Genomic DNA, 21,019 nt, shown 5'->3' with positions numbered 1-21,019 from the left:
AATGCAGCTGCCTCTGGGATGAAGATTACTGAAACCTCTCAAAAAAGCTTACTGAAACTTTCTCAAGAAATGAAGAACAATGGAGCCAACTGAAACATGAGAAGAGTTTGGGGAAAAGACCACAAATGTTGACCACTTACAATTTAAAAAACCCATACATATTTCACAGTTATGCTTCAATGGGTGATAATTTCTGTTCTTAGCCATACATATTGCTGGAGACACGGTCTTTCAGATGACACTGCAAATAATGGTTCTCACCAACGCCGGTAAAGGGAAAAAAAAGTCTCATAAAATATTTTATAATAATAGAAGAGTCTATTTAAGTCTAAGTTTAGGTGACCTTGTAAAAGTCTAGGTACAAGGAGGTGCTGTTTGGCTTGACTCACAGCAGGAATGGGAGCATCCCAGCTTTTCTTTCCTTGCAGCTAGTTCTCACCAGCTTCAGGCACCCTGAACACAACTGTCAGTTCCATTTACCGGCTGTCATTCATTTTCATTTTCCATGTTTAATGTTAAACACCATAAAACGGTATTAATCAGTATTAGCATTTTAATATCCTCCCCGTTTTATTAATCTGTGATGAAGCATGAAATCTACCACTGCTGTCAGCACCCACATGTGAAATCTGCTGTTACTCTCCATGGGCTAATCGCAGGGGGTCTCCCTTGCTGTCACTGTTAGCACAATCAGCTATATCTACAGGTGCAGACAGTGTTTGTGATTCCTCACTACAAGCAAGCAAATCATTAGCCCTTTAATACCTGCTTTTGCCTTCTTTTTTTTAAAGGCTAACGTTAGCTCTTGTACAACTATGCAAGCATATGGTGAGTTCGGTTCTGATCTTAGCTCCATGGCCCTCAACAGAGATTCTTCACATCAAAAGGAGAACATGAAGCTGTATCTCAGACTGGTGATCGTAATTAATGTTAGAAATGTATACATAAATACAACTAAACAAATCCTAAGGCACTTACAGTTTTGGCCAAAAAGAAGGTGCATGTTTATGCAGAACAATAAAGATGTAAGAAAAAGGGAGGGAGGCATATATATAAAAAAAATAGGGTGTGTTGGAAGAAAGAGAAAAGTTAATTCTAAACCCTGTAGGTACATAGTTCATGGTTCTCATCGCTTAAAGGATAAAGCCAAATAACATTTAAAAACTCCCTGTAAGCTGGGAGCTCTCTTGTTGAATCTCAAAGTTATTTTCTCCTGATCCTTTGATGGAGATTAAAAATTTCCATGTGAATACAAAGAAAGAAACAACAGTTACTCTGAGATTTTTTCCCCAAGCATTTAATGCTCCAAACTAGAGCAGCCAGCCACCATTCCCATCTCCTCCCCCCCTCCTTACAGGAAAAAAAAAAGTCAACTCACTTTGAAGAAAAGACAAAACAGGGTCAGGGCAAGGGGGATTAGGGAAATGATATTTATATCATGGACCAAATTAAAATGTCAATGCAAGAGGCAGGCAAATAGCCCTTTCCACATATATACACCAGGCATGTTTCCTCAAGGAAACAGGAAAGAGATTTGAAAAGAGTTAATGCAGTCCTGAGTTAATACCACCTGCCTCAGACTCAACACCACTTAAAAGACAGTGTTTGGGTCCATTTCCCACAATGTGGTTTTAACAAGCACAATGGAAAAAGCAATTACAAGCCTTTTGCCCTTCTTCTCACTGCTTCGCTGCTAAAAATGCTGGAATTTCTGAGACATGCTAAGAATGTGGAGAAAGCAGAGAAGGACTATATACAAAAGGAAAAAATAGCAAATGATAAATTTATAGGGTGTGCCACATCCCTGCAGAAGCCTGGTTTTGCCCTTGTATCTTGCAATAATCTGTTTGCTTTTGTTTGGGGCACCCAAGACCAAGTACAATAATAGAAAACTCTGAAGTAAGTAGGCAAAGCAATAAACTACCAGAAGATTACTTGTGCCCAATTCAATAACCTGCAACACCCATCACAGCATCAAACAACTGCTGTTTATTGCTACGTCCTATTTGTCTTGTTCTACTCTATCACAAAAAACAAAAGAGTAAATATGTTCCTCACACCCCTCAATTTTGTATTAGTTATTTATTTGTCAGGGTTTCTTATTATTTTTGGAGCTAAATGCCTATGGAGAAGGCAAGGAAACTTTGAGAAATGTTCTGCTATAAGGTAATTCCACATGACTGCATTTGTGCTTCATTTGGCTTTCCATACTCTTTTCTAACCGAAACCTTCAAGTCTGACAGCCACCTATTCCCAACCTTCATAAAAGCATGCATGACAGTATTTCAAAAGCAGAGCAAGCCAGTATAACCACACAGCTTTGCTCTGCAGGCTCAAGTTTATGAATGACTTCCCAAAACTGCAGAATCACCACTGAAATCCCTGCATTCTGGATCATGGAGGGAAAGCAGAAGAGATCCAAGTGACAGTCAAAGACATCATCATACAGAGAAGATCCAGATCAAAGTAAGGAAGGGATGGTATGGATGCAAACCACATAAAAAGCTGTTCTCAAGTTCCACCAAGTCTGGAGGCACTTAAAGGAACAGGGATCTAACTTCCACTTCTGCCAAAAATCCCTTTGGGAAACAAGACAGCTTTCTGAAAAATTGACCACAGAAATTAAAACTCCTCAATTACATACTCAAATCCTTTGAAAGCTTGCACGCACTCAGCTCAGGTCATCTAAGTAACCTTAACTCTGCCCACTCGTCAAACAGCCAGGAACGCCCCGCAGCTCCCGACTAATGCAGCAGCTTTTGCACGGGAATGCCAGCAAGTTTAGACATTTTTAGAACTTCTCTCTGACCAAAAGTCTCTGAGGCCGTCAGAGGCCACCCAGGGTGTTTGGCAGGTTGTACTTGCTGCTGAGGAATGGATCTCATTCATTCCCAGACAGCATCCCATTCTTCTCAAACAAGCGCACCTGCACCAAACGCGCGTCCTTGCCAGAACTCATCCTTCCCCATTCTCTCCCACCTCCGCCTTTGCAGCCATCTGTCTGAGTTACCAACTTTTTTTCTCTAAATGCCTTTGAAATTAGGCTCCTTCTCTGAAAAGTGCACTGAACAGAGTTCTGATATTTCTGATAATACGCCTAAACAAACACGTGCACACGATGCATTTGCTAAAGCTGATGTGTATGCATAAAACTGACGAACTTTGTAAACTTATGGCATATAGTATATATCTCTTCATACATTTAAACACTTCAGACCTGTCTGTATAAAACACATCAGCATCAAAAAATGTAGACATGGCTGTAGTTTCACATGGTTAAGGTCTTTCAGCCTGCTTCACCACGGCTGCAGGAGAGGCACCATATATGTCCACGTCACTGCTTTGTTTCTCCATACAGATACCGTTCGGTTGCAACCAAATGGATCTATTCTTGCTTTGACTTAATAACATGCCCACTCCTTCAGCAGTCTGGGAGACACAGTGGAAGCTCTGATGTATAATTTAGTCTCGCTTCCACCACTACAAGTCCCATTTCTACACCTTTTTCCCCAGCAATCAATTCTATCTTAAATCCATTCCTTGCTGTAGGACAACTCTTTTTTCTCTTTACTGTGGCATTTGCAGCATGATCTTTTGTTACTTTACCCTTTCCTGAAGAATAAGATAAAGCTCTTTGACCAGTGAATCCAATTTCTTCTTCACAAGTCTATGTTTATGTATAATGTTCTTTCCAGATGTTATTCACCCAAAAAAGTTTGGTGTAAAACACCGTGCGTGCTACAGCTCATCTCTGCATCTTCAGTACAGGGAGATCTCACTCCTCCTTCCCCATTCAGGTCTTTGACTTCAAAACTTGTATCTTAAGTAGACAGCATTCAGCATTTCCCAATGACTGTTCTGTGTCTTTTCAAAACGTTATGATACCATTTTTTCACTTTAACTGAAGAAAGGTGTAGTTGCTCCCCTTGGATGCAAGACTATGTTCTAAGATCACCCTGTACCTCCTACTCTAGCTACTTACCACGTTCAAAATACATCTTAGGATATTATTGATTGATAATTCACTGGCTTAATATAGGTATCTCTTAACTACTTTATCCAGGCACGTGTGTCCTATCATTGTTAGCAAAATTCATTCTCCCTTCTATATGCAGGAACTTAAAAGTCACCCATCATACCAACTCAACGGAATAATAGTCAGCAACCGTGTTCTAGACATATTTATTATTGTTCATGTTTCATTGGGCTGGGTAAGGCACAATGAAATTTGACACTGAAGGAACACCTAGAGTAAAGAAACTATGAGAAATAGAATGGCAGAGAAACAATCACTATTTTTCTTTCTTTTCCTAAAATTTATCTTGAAAGTAAAAAGGGATGCATCATTTTAGAAGGATCAGTCAGTGACTGGGGGGGTGTGGAAGAAGAGAAGTTTAGAAGCAAACCAGAGAGGGGCAGAAAGGAAAACATTATTTTGAAAATTCTTTAAAGTTGTACAATCAGGCCACCTGAACAAAAAATACAGGAACTTTTTTAAGGCTTCCTTAAAAATTCCACTGCAAGAGAAATACACTATAATATCACACATAAGGCCTGTATCCTCACAGGGACATGTCCAGCAAGGTAAGATAATTTCCCCCCAAGTACCTCACATGCAAGTAGTGCTAGGTGAAGGAAAGTGTACTAGATTGATGAAAGAATGCTTAGGCTGATGCTGTCCAAGTGGCAATGATTTAAAGTGCACATAGATGGGCAAAAGAACTGTCATTCCTCCTTGGTTCAGAATCCACGTCTCATCTGAATACAAAAGTCAGTATGACTGAAGGCTACCCAGGGAAACTGCAACTGCAGGAAGCAGTGGAAGAAATAGTTAACAATTTTTAATGTTTATTTATCAGGTCAGAGCAAGGCCAGTTGAGGCCACCAATAGGGCCAGGAGCACATGACGCAGGAGCAGAAGTTGGGGGAGCAAGGTTTGTTCAGCCTGGAGAAGAGAAGACTGCAGGGAGATCTGATTAGAGTTTTCCACTGCCCAAAGTGAAGTGATATAGAAGACAGTCAGACTTTTCCAAGAGGTGCAGAGTAAAAGGGCAAGAGACAACAGATGCTAGCTGCAACAAGGGAAATTCCAGTTGGGACATAAATAAAACAACTTTTCAGTGAGTGGTACAGGCCTGGGACAAGGTCCAGTCTCCATTCTTGGAGACTTTTGAAACTCAACTGCAAAAAAACACACTGAGCAATACAAAAGGTAGACTTCCTCGAGCAGGAGGTTGGACTAGAGACTGCTAGAGGCCCCTCCTCAACCTAAATTTTTGTCTGATCCTATAATACTTGCATTGACATTCAAATGACCTTTTTCATGGCCTCCCTACCTTCGTTTTTATTTGCAAATCCAAAAGGTCGTTTTCTGATGCTGAAAATCACAGGGTACAAAATAAACAAATGTTAACATTTACTTAAGAAAAATTTGCAATAGGAGCAGCTTGTATGCACAGAATGCTGAGCTGTGACCAAGCATGCTTCGAGCAGCTCAGGCACACGGCTGCTGCGGCATGCTGTGGTCTCACAGGAAGATTTGTACTTATTCATAAGGTTAATCAGCTCCAATTCAGCACAGCCAAAGGTATGTCTGCTCCCAGGTAGTCCACTAACAGGAAAGGGAATTGTATCTATTACAGAAGTGATTTGTTGAAAATCACAGTCTGTTTAAATCTAGTTGGGATTGTCGGGGTTTTTCCCCCCTGGAGGTTTCAGGAGTTAGCTTTATTGGTACCATGGAAAGATAACAGTACTGATACTCTGGAGGAGGACATCAACAAATTTCAAGTCTTGGCATTTCTAGCAGGGAACAGAGAAAGCTCCAACAGCTGGATATGTTTGACAAGGAAAGGAAACAGGGAAGATAAATTGCCATTTCATATTCTACTAGATGAAATGTGCTAAGGAGGAGCTTGGGTTTGGTTGGGGTTTTTTTTTCCTCCCCTTTTTCTTTCCCTTGTTTGGAAAGCTACATCTATTTGCCCTGTCTTCACACAGTATACTTCCTGTAGGAGCTATTTGTTTATTTACCCATTTTAATCACAAGGAAAGTATTCATTATAAAATCTCCCTTTACAGCAAAGGAGAAACCTTCCAGCCACACGGCTGACACATGTTAACTCGCAGGTATTCACAGAGCAGGTTCTGTTTTAAGCCATCTTTCAGGCAGCCACACAAAGACCACCAAAGCTGGGTGTTCAGCTCTGCCAGACCTCCCTCAGCCAGCAAACCCTTGCCAGGAAACACAGGTGACAGCCTGAATGATAAAAAGGCATTTAAAGGGGAAAAAGAAAAAATGCACTGGTTTAGTCTGGGCAGCACCTTAATATAAACCTGCAGAGGCCTTTGTGTACAGCATAGCACACAGCCATCCGACCAGCGGCTTCAGAGCCAGTCACTCGCACCTCCAGTTTTCAAAGATCTCATACAGCCCCTGCCATTTTTTAGGGAGGAGAAGGGTGGCTCCACCGCAGCTCTTCTCAAGGCCACAGGTCTCAGAATACAGCAGTGGGACAGTAAACCTTCCTCTCTCCTCCTAGTACTGGCCCAGCAGAGGCTCTCTGGATGCAGCGGCAGGGAGCCGAGAAGAGAAGCCTGCTCTGGGACTGCAGCTGAAGCAGTTTGGAAAGGCAAAGTGCTATGACCTCACACAATTTGCTCTTATTTATTTCAGCAGCTCAAAAAAAAACCAAACCCTCTAAACCACCCCAGTGTTTAACTTTCCAAACAAATCATACTGACTTTGGCTATAAAGCTTACTGCAAATTTGCTCAGTTCAGAGAAGAGTTTCTCTACTGGCGAATTCTGTCAGGCAGCTCTCCAGGGCTGGAAGAACTGCAGAAGAGCTGATTTGTTTCCTTAGCTCCAGCTCAGCCTCTCACAGGGTGCACCCCGAGAGGAGGGCCCCCGGGGAAAGTGGATTACCCTGGTGGTAAGCAAGATGTTAGCACTCAGCATTCCCAAGACATGGCATTGCAAATGCTTACTTGGACTTTTCAAAGCAACCACAGTGCTGCTGTTTGCCATTCTTGCCTTTCCAGTACCACATATCATTCCTTCTGGCCACAAACAGGGCTGCCCGCTTCCCAGGTGACTGTACAAGGGAAATGTTGGCTTTTTCTACACCCAGCAATTCAGGGCAAAATGGAGACTTTTTTGGTAAGAAAGGGAAGGAAGGACACCAAAGTACATGAAATGTTGTGATATATGAGGAAGATATGCTATCAACTGTGTTTTAGATATATGGACATAGTCCTTTGAAACAAAGTGCAAAGATTGCCTTGTGTTAGGAAATGTATTTGCCACTCTGGTGCAAAACAGAGAAGCCACATCTGAGCTACTAACACAGTAGCATCTGCTTTATAAAAGCTGAGATGACTACTTTTAGAGGTGGTGCAAGCGAGGTGCCTATAGATAAATTGCCCAGCATTTCGTGTTGTAACTTTCTGTCTTGGTCTGTTTGTAAACTTTGGCAAAGTTTAACTGTTCTGGCTGAAATTACCCATGCCAGGTGTTTGCCTCAAGCTGATTTTTTTGGTTTTGATAGCTTCATGAAAATGTTGCAGCTATTTCCAAGAACAAAACTATGGGGGAAAAAACACCTTTGTTTTGTCCATGTTAAAAGTATGTTGACTGCTTCACTGAAAAGCTCTTGCACTTCCATGCTTGCAATTTGGCACAAGATAGTCTTTTCATCACAGCATTGTAAAGATAAAAAGTTCCCATACTACATCAAGCTAAGCCTGAAAAACCACTGTTTGCACATGCTTGGAAGTGAGCTGTTTTGTAACTAAATTTTTTGAGTCCTACACTGGGCATGCTCCATTCTCTTTCTCTTTCAGCACGGTAACTGAACTGCTCATGCAGAGTAGTAGAGCATGCTCCAAGTCAAGGTTAAAAAGACTGGACTGAATATTCTTTAAAGTTCACAGCATCTCATTTTCTTCTGGTGGCTGACCTGAAAGGTGATAAATCTATGTTGATAACAGCCACTCCATTAGCAACAGTCACAGTAGCCTCACTGATTAATTCTAAAAGCATCACATATAGAAATATTTATACCTACACTTAAAAGAACATCAGGGTAATGGTTTGGACACTTAAATTAAGAAAGCTAGAACTGTGTTGCTTATACAACCTTAATTTTAAGACCTCATACGTAAACATTATGACACAGTCCTTAAAAACACACTCACCTACTTTTCCTCTCTCCCCAGTCTCCATCTCTTCTTCACCCAATGTAAAGACGGACTATGCCCTGAGGATGAATCAAGGTTGTGTAATGAGGCAGAAGAATGCCTACCTCATTTGTTAGAGAATGTGTGTTAAATGTACAAAGCAGAGGGCTGCAAGAGGAGAAAAGGACTGCTAATATTTAAGGCAAACAAATGATGCCTGAAGAATGGATTCTGGCTTGGGTTTCTGTTTTAATTTCCCTTCTGTCAGAGATGTTTACAGATGCTGCTGAACACAGAATGTAAATCTAATTTCTGCAGGTTGCCATTTTGTGCTTTTGATTACTCTGGAAAATAGGAGGCTGAGGGGAGACATGATCACTCTCTACAATTATCTGATAGGAGATTATAGCAAGGTGGGGAATCCTGAGGAAAGAACGATAGGACAAGAGGAAACAGCCTGAAGTTGCACCAGGGATGGTTTAGATTGGAGATTAGGAAGAACTTTTTCCCCAAGAGGGTTGTTGGGCACAGGCTGCTCAGGGAGGTGGTGAAGTCACCATTACTGGAGATATTCAAAAGCCCTGTAGGGATGTGTTGAGGAACATGGGTTGGTGATGGGCTTGGCAGTGTGAAGTGAATGGTTGAACCTGATGATCTTAAAGGTCTCTTCCAAACAAAACAATTCTATGCTATGATTTCATCAGTGACACCCCTTAACATCTATCATCAATGGCATAGATTCTTTGAACGACTGAAAAACAACATACTTAAGACAAAGATGCTTCAAACGTCAACTCGTGTGCCCTAGTTTCACCCTTTCAGAATGGGGATAGACTATGACATCTCTAAGAGAAGTGCTGGAAAGATAATCAATGAAGTGTGTGCAGATTATTATAGTATCAGTGCTAAGCACTGGAGAATCCAAAAATAAAGTATTTACTTTATTTTCAGAACAGGGTTTAAAGAGCGAGCAGCAAGTAAGGCTGGTGGCCTTCCCCTGAACTACACGAGATACATAAGACATTGAACAATATCTCCTTCAGTGAGCACCTTGGACAACAAAGCAACAGTTACAGAGGGGAAAAAAATATGTAGAGTCACATAACTGGAGATTATACCATAATATGTGGCACATACAGAAGCAACAGATTGCACAAGGAGTCTCAGCTATGGTACTTCCTAACTGCTGAGTGCCCAACTTTACAAGGCCAGCATTTTTAAACGTGTCCAACCTTTAACTAAGGTTTGATTAGATATTCATGAAAAGTTTTGTACTGATGAAACCTGAAATACTTAATAGGTAGGGCTTTGTTTAGGTAAACTGGATCTTTCTGGTCTGCCTCAATGAGAGGTGAAAATGTCAGCCTTCATGTATATAGAGGTTTCAGCTTTGAGCAAGGTGAAATCCTCACAGGTACAAATATGCCATCTGTACCTGCACAGCTAACCGTGGCCACAGTGCCATTCATGCATCTATATGTTATAAATGCATATTACATATACTTTTAAGCACATACACAGGATATAGAGACACAACATCTTCAACATTTAAATTTCCAAAGCAAGTTTAAATTTTACATGTTAAAACTTTACAGGGGAAGGGGTTGCTTTATATCCATCTCCCCCCTCACCCTCCTCCAAGTCAGGTAACTTATTTTACCAGGCTAGACCTTTAGAAATATTCTTGAAAAAAACAGAACACAAACTACCACGTAATTTCACTTTGATCACATTTCTGCTAGGAGCTTTGCTGGGATCGTTAGCAAGGGAACTGTCAGCACACGGTAAAGAAATATCAGTGCATGCCTGTGCAGCACACCAGGCTCACAGAGCACAGCCCTAGACCCTGCCCTCCACTACAGATGAAGTTCACAGAGGAAAGGGAATAAGGACTCTCTTCTTCCATCTGCCCTGAATGCAGCAGCGAGGCAGCATTCCAACCTAGCACTCAGGAGAGTGCCAAAAAAGGGACTGGCTACTGTGCTGGCTGCCACCCCAGGCCCCAGGGGTGTGAGGCCCGCCAGCTGTGGGGTGGAGCCGTGCCCCCAGCCAGCTACAGCCTCTGCTTCTGTCTCGCCTGCTGGCTCAGCTCACGGAAGGATCGTTGTAAGAAAAGCAATATTGTGCAGTTCATCATGCAGTGCAGGTGTTCACCTTCAACTATCCCTGCCCTGTGCTGGCAGAGCAGCTCCTGCAGCACGCACGGCCTGCGTGCGCCTGTCTTCCCCACGCCACAAAGCACCTCGGGCTCTTAGGGCAACGCTCTTCTGAAAAAGGAAATGTTTAGGAAAGAAAAGCTCTTGCCTGAATACAGGGAGATCAGACTTTTCACTGCCCTCCATCCTGTGCAAAGAAGTGATACAGTTCTGGAGACCTGGTACATCTGCCAGACTGACACCAGCCTCTGCAACTCTATGAACCTGGGGAACAATCAAAGGTCTCTGCAGGAAAAACAAGACCTAGGGACAGTTACAATCAGCAGAAAATTCAGACCAAACAAGTTGCTGCTTGTTCATGTTGAGGTCACAGTACCCATTGAGATGGGATAAACCCAGCTGGTAGTGGAACAGTTGAATCTAGTCCACAGCACCGAGTATCCCCTGCAGATGTAGGGATGAAGATGTCCATCCCAGTCCAGAGCTCTGAGTGCTCCCACCGGCACCTCTGGGCAGAGGTTGCCAGTACACTGGAGTTGATTTAGGAGCACACAGTCAACCTGCCCCAATGGTACAGGAGTATGGAGAGAAGGGAAATAGAAACTGCTAGGGGTGGGAATCTCTTCAGCTGTTCTCCAGGCCACTGCAGAACCACGAGTGTTTGACCTCAGTAGATTTGGACAGGGTAGGACTGTCATACCCTTGCAGACTCAATTTCACTGGGATCCAGTGCTGAAATAGAGGATGACAGACAGATGGAGTGGGGATTTGAACTGCCAAAACATTTTTTTCCCCCTAGGAAAGGAAAGAGAAAGCAGTTTGACTCCCTGAGAAGTGACTTCCCTGGGTTTAAACAACATTTGGGGCATGATATTTTTTATCTTTGCCTGGACACACATATTTGAGGAGGTTCTCATAAACAGACCATTTCCTCTGACTTTTATTCAAAGGTATAGTGATCTCTGCTTTCTAAAACTCAAGAATTTGTTTGGTTTGCTATAGTGCAATAAAAATTCAGGGAGGAGAATCTACTATTCAGTCCTTTAAAAAGAGTTCATAGTCCTTGAATGCATTTTTATGGACTGAGTTACAGACTACCAAAAGTATTTTGACTTCTCCTAACGTCCCCCATAGTGGAATCTCAGTGCTGCTAAATAAATACTGATTATTCTACAAACAATGCCACTCAGAAGAGGAAACAAGTGCATAGAAGAATTAAGGGATCTGTCCAGTACCACAAAGCCAGACAGTTGCTGAGCTGGTAACAAACCCTTGGTGTTACAAGTCCATTTTGGAGCTGAAAAAGAAATTCAGCCTTTTTCTAGAGGTGTAATATAATGAACTTGTCTCAAATGCTAAAGCAACATTGGAAAAACAAAGGTTTAGCCATTTAAAATTATTTTCCCTGTTTTCATATTATTTGCTAGTGATTCCATACCACACATACATTAATGTGACCGAAGTGGAGGAATCAAATTTACCCTTATAGGTGCAGCTTTATCAAAACTACATTCACCTGAGGAGTCAGAGCTTGTTCTTGCCACATCTTTGCAGCTAAGCTGGGGCTACACTGGGCTTTTATTCCATTTGGAGCAACAGATCCCACATGCACAGCCACATTAGTTTTCATGTAATTCTTTGACCTGGAAGTAATGGTAACTTTCCTCTGCAAAAGGATAAGCTGCAGCCAGTTGTAGGATCTGAAATTTTTACTGCTGGCCAGTCTCTTTTCTGATCTTGCCATGTCAAAATAATATTTGAAAAAAGTAAATGCTTCACTGAGCTACAAACAATGAAAAAAAAAAGGTGTTCTGCCTGCCATCAAACCTTGCTGTTAAAATATTAACACAATGTAAATATTGTAATATTGAGGAAGTACACTGTGTCAGTACTTCCTGGCACCGTACAAGAGCTTCACTGTTCACTTCAGTCCATGCTGTTAGTTTTAAACATGCACAACTTAAACAAGGCATCTGAGCTTCTCCAGTCCTGGTGTAGAACTCCAGAGAGGCAAAATCTTACTGTAGGTTCTCTCTAGATTAAAAACTAAAGCATTAAAAAGAAGTCTTAAACCCAAACAATTATGTAGATGTCAGTACTTCTGAGGCAAAAATATTCCACAGGGTCTATTTAAAAAAGTCCTGGCATATTGCTGCCAAACATGGAAAGATCTTTGGGTATGCATTGTCCTCTCCTTCCTCAGAGAAGAAAAACAAGCTGCAAATGCCTACAAATGCCAGAAGCCTGAAAGCCCAAGTTATTCCTCATGGCAAAAGTCCCATTCCCCAGATCTGCCAGTTAAGCACATTACTTGCAAATTACTTTCTCGACTGACTGAATAAGCAGCATGTCTGTAATAAAGAGAATGAAGCAGCTACCTGCCATCAGTAAGCCAGGTGTTGTTATCAGCTCTTAGAAATGCTGTCTAGCTGCTGTAATTATGTATTTGTCGTGGAAGTGCTGCTGCTTCACAAGATAGTGAAGACAGAGAATGACTTCTCTATGGAAAAGAAATGGTCATACTTGCAAAAAGCAAGTTCTAGAGGGACCTGGGGGCAACTGGAGGAGTTGCAAGATTTTACTCTGCTGGCTTTGGTTCACACAAGGTTAAATTTCAACACTGACAAAATCAAACATCTCACCAGTTACAATGGAAATAGCATAAAGCCTTGAAATCTGAAGTTATCTTTATTTGAGGCCTCATTGTGTCATGTACTGTGGCATGTCTGACTGTCCTTGTCTCACAGACCTCATGCTCTACATTCAAAACAGTATGAAATACTAAGGAAAAAGAACTGTGTGAAATGTCTAACATTCCAGAGACGTGTAATCCCATCAAAATTGGACGGCTAGGATTTTAAGAAATGAGTTCTACATGTTGTATTATGACAAAAGAAAAGTGTAAATACTGCTTCATGCTACCACAGGTTATACAAGAAGTTTGAAATATCACCAGCTTTCTAAAATACACTGCATAAACAGTTTACTCCAGATTTAAATCATCTGCTGCTTCTGAAGCTTTCTCACCTCTCAGACACGTTCCCGTTCACAAGTGAGAACTAAAATGACTTGTATAATGACCCCATGTGCCAGTCACAGCATCAGATAAGATTTATTCTTACGGATAGCAAGAAATTGCCCTGGGGGTTAACACAGATTTTCCACTTCACTCACAGAACCTTATTCTGGAAGAGCTTCTTCAGTTATGCATCCAACTGCATTACCAGATTTGTATATGGTCAAGACTACCACAAACCCTCCTGCCTTTCAACATGTTTTCACATGCCAGTTTGTGTGCTAAGGAAAAGCACTATGAACACAACACTTAGCCTCTTTATCTCTTATCTTATGTAAAAGGAGAGAAAAATTCTTGAGAACTCAGTGAGCATTCAATACATATAATTGGCATGAGAGTGCTACAAAAACTCTAGGAACAGGACATTATTCCAAAAGTGAACTACTTACTGTGAGGGGGGTTGTTCATTTGTTTGTTTTTTTAAAGATAAACAGGTTGGGTGTTTTTTCTGGTCTGTTTCATGAAATATTATAGCTAAGATCCTTCTCCACTTCCAAAAATGGATGTTTTTCTTACTCTCAGTGGGTGGTCTCAGAGTTTTGACAGAGGAACATCACAAGCTAAAAACATAGGATGCTACAGAGATAGCCCACCTGCAGTGGTGGTGGATGTGAAGGGGGAGAGAAAAGGTGAATGCAAAGGCCAAAACAGACTGTGGTGGGGGAAATCAAAGGTCAGAAATGTATTCACAGCCCTAACAATGGGGGAGCCTTGGTGAAATGAGCAGCCAAAAAGCACAGATACTTTAGGAAAACAAGGGATGCACAAAAGAGACAAAAATTTTAGCTTTCACTTATTCTGTTATTAGATTATTTGTTTTAAAAGTCTGAATAAGAAACTCACATGTAATGCTTGGCACACCTGTTACTGTAGTTAAAGCATTTTGAAAGCAACTTTATTTCACCTTTTTCTTTTATGCCAGCCAATTTAACCAATCAAATCTCCCTTTAAAAGTCCTCGTATGAACCAGACACCGATGCAAACACCTGCCATGACCTTGTGTATTACTTGGTTTCTTACCTGTTTTCTACAAGGAAGTCTACCACGTATTTCTTCAGACAGTAGAGATGAGCATCCATCAGCCCTGTTCTGATGTGCATTCTGGGATGCCTGGAAAAGAAAAGAAGTAGAAAATCATGGAGCTTTCCATGGCCATTTACAAGACCTTCGCTTTGAAACGAAGCCAGTGGATAGTAATAAGTGTGCAAAGGTAGATCTGTTCCTTTCCATCTACTTCTGGATTAACAGAGGAGGCTGCCATTATTGGACTGTGTCTATAAACTTACACCTGCTGGCCCTGGGCTGATCTGTTATGAAAGAAAGAAAACACCTCCTCCAAGGAGTCATTACTTCTGCTACATCTTCTTATGTAAGTGGAAATTGCACATTACTGGGCAGGAAGCCAAAGTAATGGGCCCAGAGTGCTAAAAGTTACAGTGGGTAATGTCAGGGTACAATAATTCAAAGTTTTTGGCTAAGTGCCTGCCTTAATATGCAAGGCTGTGCATGTTCTGCTAGCAAACACAACAACACTACTGTATTTTTTCCAACACTTCCTGGAGAGGAATAGGGGAAGAAGATGGGGTCTGCTCACCTTTCCTACACTACAAATTACTGCTGCAGCTCAAGAACAAAGCATTTGCCCACCCAGCCCAGTAAGGTGGAAAAGACCAGTAAAACTCCCACTCATCATTAGTCAAACAATGTCTCTGCTTTCAGACTAGTGGCAGGTTAATATTTCAGAAACTCAGAAATCTCCAATAGCTTCAACATTGTCAGGTTTTAAATCTGAGAGACTCATCAACTAATTCTATTATTTCTCTTTGTGTATTCTTTGCTCTTAAGATAGCAGAGACCCTTTTTGGAACCTATCTCAAAGTAACTAGATATTTTTTGGCAATATGACTTTCATTTCGACACACCTGTAGCCTCATTTGAGAGTGTTCTGGCTGCCTGAACACTCGCCACTACTTCTCAGGACAGAAAAGCCACAAGAATATTTAGCTTACAGATTAAAAACTATGAAGCAAAACAACAGGGACTACACCAGGCTGTTTGAGAGCTCTCTAACTGCATCCACAGGCCAGAGGGTATTAGGGAGAGAAATTTCAATCCACACCTCACATTGTCTCTGTTTTCATTTTTCCTCCTTTGATGTCTCAATTTCATTATGGAGTTTTTGAATTAACCTATCTTACTAGTATATTCCATCCCATCTTTGTTCACTTATTCCAGAACATGTTAAAGTCAGATCTTTATGATCGTGATCACTTTTATTATTTAGTTAGCTCTGCAGAGAGTTTACTCACAACTTGAGCATGCAAATATATCTATTTATTTGTAGTACACCAATACTAGCACACCAACTATTTAATAACACTAAAGCTATCGAGACTATCAGGTGTTCTAATAAGCCATTTTTCAGTGCATTTCTCAATTAATGCATTGAGTTACCAAAGTATTTCAACCTTAAAATGTTATAATTTAGGTGGCATTTCACAAGCTTGTCATACAATTCAAACCAAGCGTTCTATTAACTGTAACAAAATTCTTTAAGTCCCACTTGCAAGGGAAAGCTCCTGTAATGGTAGTACAACACTTTGCAGTAAAGTTATGTGGTGCTTTATCATTAAAAATGATATATGCACTTTCAGGAGATTACTTCATTAACAAAACATGAGCTCACCTAGCAATGCTCCAGTACTGATGTTATCAGTGGCCCAGATGTTGCTGTGGAAGTCAGCCCAAATAGCAATGTTCCTTATGCAAATAGGATAGGGAATCCACTAATTTTAATGATGTCTTCCAGTTGGAAGTCAGCAGACTCCCTCCTGCTCTGCATCCTGAGGATGACTTCCACATTTTGAACATCTACGAGAGGGAGAATTTTCCTGTTGTCTGAGAAAAAGGGCTCCCTTGTATTATATCATGAATATAATTAATTCTTGAAATGGGTGAAAGAGACAAACGGAAAGAAACGGAGCAGGGACGAAAACTGAGAAAATGAACAAAACAATGGAACAAGGCAAGAAGCATGTAAAAAAAAAAGTCCAAACAGATGCAACATAGGAAGGAGAAGGCAAAAATAAGAGGAAAAACCCCAATCTTTCATTTGCAGATGACAAACAGGACACCGTTTCTTTAGTATTTAGAATGGTATATTATTCTCTCCTTATTTAAGATCTATCACAACCTCCTTTAAATACAAGGCAGGGGAAGGCTGCAAGGGCTAGACAGCAAGCAGAAGAGTGTAAAACAGGAACTCATCAACAAATGCTGATTCTGTTGCCAATATCTGTGTGGCTTTCACACAGTCTCCCCACCTCCAAACTAGAATAACACTATTTAGCTACACTGCAGGACACTGAGGATTTGTGGGCTAAAGTTTGTCTCTGCATTCAAGTATTGTACCAAGTTTTTCTGTAGCTAAGCAACTTTGTATAACAAAGTTATACAAAACCACTGCAAGTGGACAGACAGTAGCACAGTGCTATCCTAGTTGCTGCTCCATCACACACAAAAAAATCACCCCACAAAAACGAGCCATACAACAAGATGTACTGAAATGCCACTCCGAGTTAGCTTTCAATGTAGAATATACTAACAATAACAGAACATCATGCTGGACAAGAGGGAGGTCCCACAAAGAAAATCCTCTGAAATACAGACCACCTAAGTGATTTGCAACAGAATAGTCCCATAGATTAATATTATAATCACAAGCTTCAAAGGTCAAACAGGCAAGTTTGGGCACATGCATAAACAAAGCTGTGATTTCTGTAAACCAGACTCAAGCAGAGAATAGCCACACTAAACCAGACTGATAAGACCACTCTATCATAACAAGCCACTAAAGATGATGCTAATTTTCACTGACTAGTGCATAAACCAGTTTATCTTCAGGTAAAAGCAAAGGAGCCAAATAATCTAACAGATAACAGCAAACTCTATCACCATTTCAAATGAGCATCTGGTTACTAATATGGAAAGTCACAGTCCCTTCTCATGCCTCTGATCTCCTACTCCATCAGCTAATCTTTACAATATATGAAAAATGAGCCTGTCCCGAGGAACAGCTGATAGAGAGAGAATCAAATAACAAACAATGCACGTAGCAAGAGCTGACGCACCTAGGCTTATCGCTCTGGGGGAGATAATACAGAAGGCTTTTAATTATATCATCAAAGCAAGGGAGAAGGTACTAGGAGGGGCTGGCTGCAGATGGTTAAGTGTTAATGAATGCTGGGTTGGGTGGTTTATCAAAAGAAAAAGACTGGATATATATCTGAGAGGGTCACCATTGAGATGAAAGTTGTATCAGCCATTGTTGGAGCTCTTTAATGAGCGAGGGATGTCAAATGTGAACCCTCTAAGAATCATACCAATTACTAAATGAACTTCAGTTCAATCTAGCAAATGTAATCAAGCACAAGTCATTAAAATACATGGTAAAACTCCCATTGGCGTTGCCACTATAGTGTCTATTATTGTCTGTGCTCCCATGCAAGGGAGAGGGCTGCTCCCAGTTGTAAGCTCTGTGTGTTATGTTAAGTGATGGCAGATTTTAGCCCTAATGATGAGGCATGGAGGGCTCCCTGGCAGAAAGTCGACAATGAGGAGGCTCAGAGAGATCTGTGGAGAAGTCAGGAAAAGATCAGCAATTAAAAGAGCAGTTTCAAAGAATACAATTTAATGTGTAAAATTAGCTTTTATTAGCACATAATTCCACAAAATCCTGACTCGGGATGAGAGTGCATAAAGATCTGCAAGAGTCCTTAGAAAGGTCCGTGCCCGTAATTCTTGACACGCCATTGTGAAATAATAAGCAGTACTAACAGGATTGATGCATGCTTCGTACATGGCATTGCTTTCAAAGTGGAGCCCAGAGCTTTTCTCTCCCTGATAACCTCTCTCAGGATTTCCTCCCTCCAGGAAATCAACCCCTGATAGGGCAAACTTCTCTGTTTAAAGGCAAAAAGATGGACAATTGTTTCAACTGTAAACTAATTAAGAGAGATTACCACCAAGAGCTGGAGGTTCAAACCAGTCCTGCACTCCCACTGACAGTGTGATAATGCCAGGCTGGGGTCAAAATCATAAATCTGAAGGGAGCACACACAATGCTTAAAGCCAAAAAAGCCTCTCTACTAAGCATGGGATATTACCACATTAACCTCACCACCTCACAAATAAACTAGCTGAGAAAGAGAAATCCCATGGCCTCTTTCCCTTTAACTTCATACAGCTGTTGATGGAAAATATGAAGGTCCTTAAGTAAGCTCAAGAACCTGAGGCTGTCCATACTCTAACACTAATCCAAGCAATGACACAATAAAAATGCAATCATACCTGCTATTAACCTGGCTCCTGAGCTGATAGCTGAATTACATCTACCATGGGCTTATGGGGTATTAGTTCATCTTCCTCCTCATCCCCTCATCCCTCCTAAGTAAATAAGTAACAGCAAGCTAAGTGCAAACTATGCATTCCACACTCATTTCTTTTCTAATTAATCACATATAGCTCACATAGTTCACGTAGCCAAACGGTCTACAGCATTTTTCCTGTCCCCCCCCCCCGCTACATACTGCACCCCTGCATGAAGCAGCGTGCTATCCAGTTCAAACACACACTGCTGACCCTGGCTGTCTGCACAGAGCGGGTGCTCTCGTGTTGACACTGAGCCACTGTACAAATCAACACCAACAGGAGTCTCATAGCATAAGCTGCCAGACCACCTTTAATGTCTTGAGCATTCCTACTTTTAAAGGAAAAAAAAAAAACCCCACACAAAAATCCCTAAATCTCCTTGCTCATTTACGGGACAGCTCTTGGCTGTAAACTCACTAATAATAAAAGACCACTGTTACGTTGGCCCTTCAGAAATCCCAGACACCTTATGACCTTAATTTTTGAGGCAGTGCTTTTGGCCAAGAAGATCCCCAAGTGCTACCCGCAGTGAATGTCCCCACTGTCTCCAGGCTCCTTTGCCCACCGGTGAAATGCTGCCACCTCTGGGTGGAACGGCAGCAGCCATGGTGCGGCCCGGACACCCCCTCAGCTTCCAGCCCTCGGCTGAACCACGCTGCCCAGAGCCCCTTGTCTGCAGAGTGGGAGAGGATGGGGGGGGGTGGGGGCATGCAGGGGAGCAGGCAGGCTGAGGTGAATTAGAGGATGATGCTTCTGGAGTGGAACAACTAGTTTGGATCTGGCTCGGATGTATTGCTTGGTGATGCGAGAGCTGGAGTGGGGAGGAGAAGGGCGCTGAAAAGTGATCACCCAAGATTTCAAGATGGTGTAAGGCTACTACAAGGTGTCTTACAGATGTGCAATGGGCACTGGTAACTCTGCTTTCTGGCTCTGAGGCATCCCCTCACTGTCTCACTTCCTCCAGTTTTGTAACAACCTTATTTATAAGGACAAGAGGGCAAGATGCAATTTGGTCCCCAGAGGACCTGGAGAGGGAGACACCACAGCAGCATCTCTGGCAACTACCCACCATCCATCCTCTGGTTGCTGCTTCTACAGAGACATCGTGTCAAGAAGAGGAAGTACTTTCCAAATGAAAATGTTTTATTGATCTAGTGGCCTACGTTGTTTGAAAGCCTTCCAAATAATAAATATTTTTCATTTAAAGCCTTCACTGCATGCCGTTTCTCTTTGTTATATTATATTATTAATATACCCATGAGACTATATTGCAAACTATGAACCTAATCCTGACAAAAACATGCTGAAAACTTTTTGGTAAAGCAACCAACTTTCACAGAAAGCCAAAGATTAAATCACTTTCTCAAGTAGAAAGAGTACAGGTTAGCAGTCGGAACTCAACATTAATATTTGGTTCAAGGTTAGTAATGGTTTATAATAAGCCAGCGTGACCTCCCATAGAAAGAGTCATTATCTTGGCACCAACACTGCTTTAACATTAATATCTCTCTTGACTTCAACGCTGAACAGCAAGGGTGCTGATGGCTGCACAGAAAACTCATCCCATGACTTTACAGAAAATGTTTCACTTCACCCTGCTTCTGTGTCCCTGTATGAAAATAGGAGCAATAGTAATTCCTCACCCAGCCCAAGTGCGGGAAGCACTCCCTGGAGGCGCACAGCACCACGGTGCTGGATGCACGTGCATCCAGCCCCCAGGAGCACACCAGACACAGCTGCTACGGAAAGCATTTCCCTCAACTTGGGTCTAAGGGTCTTCTCTGCCATACTGAGTGCTAACAGCTGTAGGAAATAACACAGGCGCTGGGCTCCCCACAGCTCCCCTGCCCCTCATTCTCTTTCCCTGTCACTGGAAAAACAGAGTTCATTGCAAGTGTTTTATACTGGACTCAAGTTTGCTAGAATAATCCAATCACTATGTAGAAACTGAGAAGGCGAAAGAGGGAGACCAAAATGATAATAAGTCCAGAGTTTGGTGTGAACAGAAGAGAATACACTGTGAAGGAGGGCGGGGAATGCCAGAGGTGTTATTAATAGGTTTTACCCTTGAGCTCTGGCAGCTACTTGTTCTATACAGAGGAAAAGGATTAATCAAGCCTCACACGTAAAGATTCTTTCTATGGTCTGCCAAAATATTTAAAGCAGTATACACAAAG

General features: G+C 41.7%; 1 protein-coding gene across 1 annotated transcript in view; it reads right to left on the bottom strand.

Annotated features, from left to right (window-relative positions):
- The window catches only part of EIF2B3 (eukaryotic translation initiation factor 2B subunit gamma), a 100,191-nt gene that overhangs the window by 35,390 nt on the left and 43,782 nt on the right, over positions 1-21,019 (bottom strand). Inside the window, exon 5 of the mRNA XM_062003961.1 lies at positions 14,433-14,522. Coding sequence (XP_061859945.1) covers positions 14,433-14,522 — 90 coding nt within the window. The remainder of the gene's footprint in view (positions 1-14,432; positions 14,523-21,019) is intronic.

The sequence above is a fragment of the Colius striatus genome, chromosome 10 (genome assembly GCF_028858725.1).
Source record: "Colius striatus isolate bColStr4 chromosome 10, bColStr4.1.hap1, whole genome shotgun sequence".
NCBI lineage: Eukaryota > Metazoa > Chordata > Aves > Coliiformes > Coliidae > Colius > Colius striatus.
Note: the sequence above shows the minus strand (reverse complement) of the source record. Positions and strands in the feature narration are given on the sequence as shown.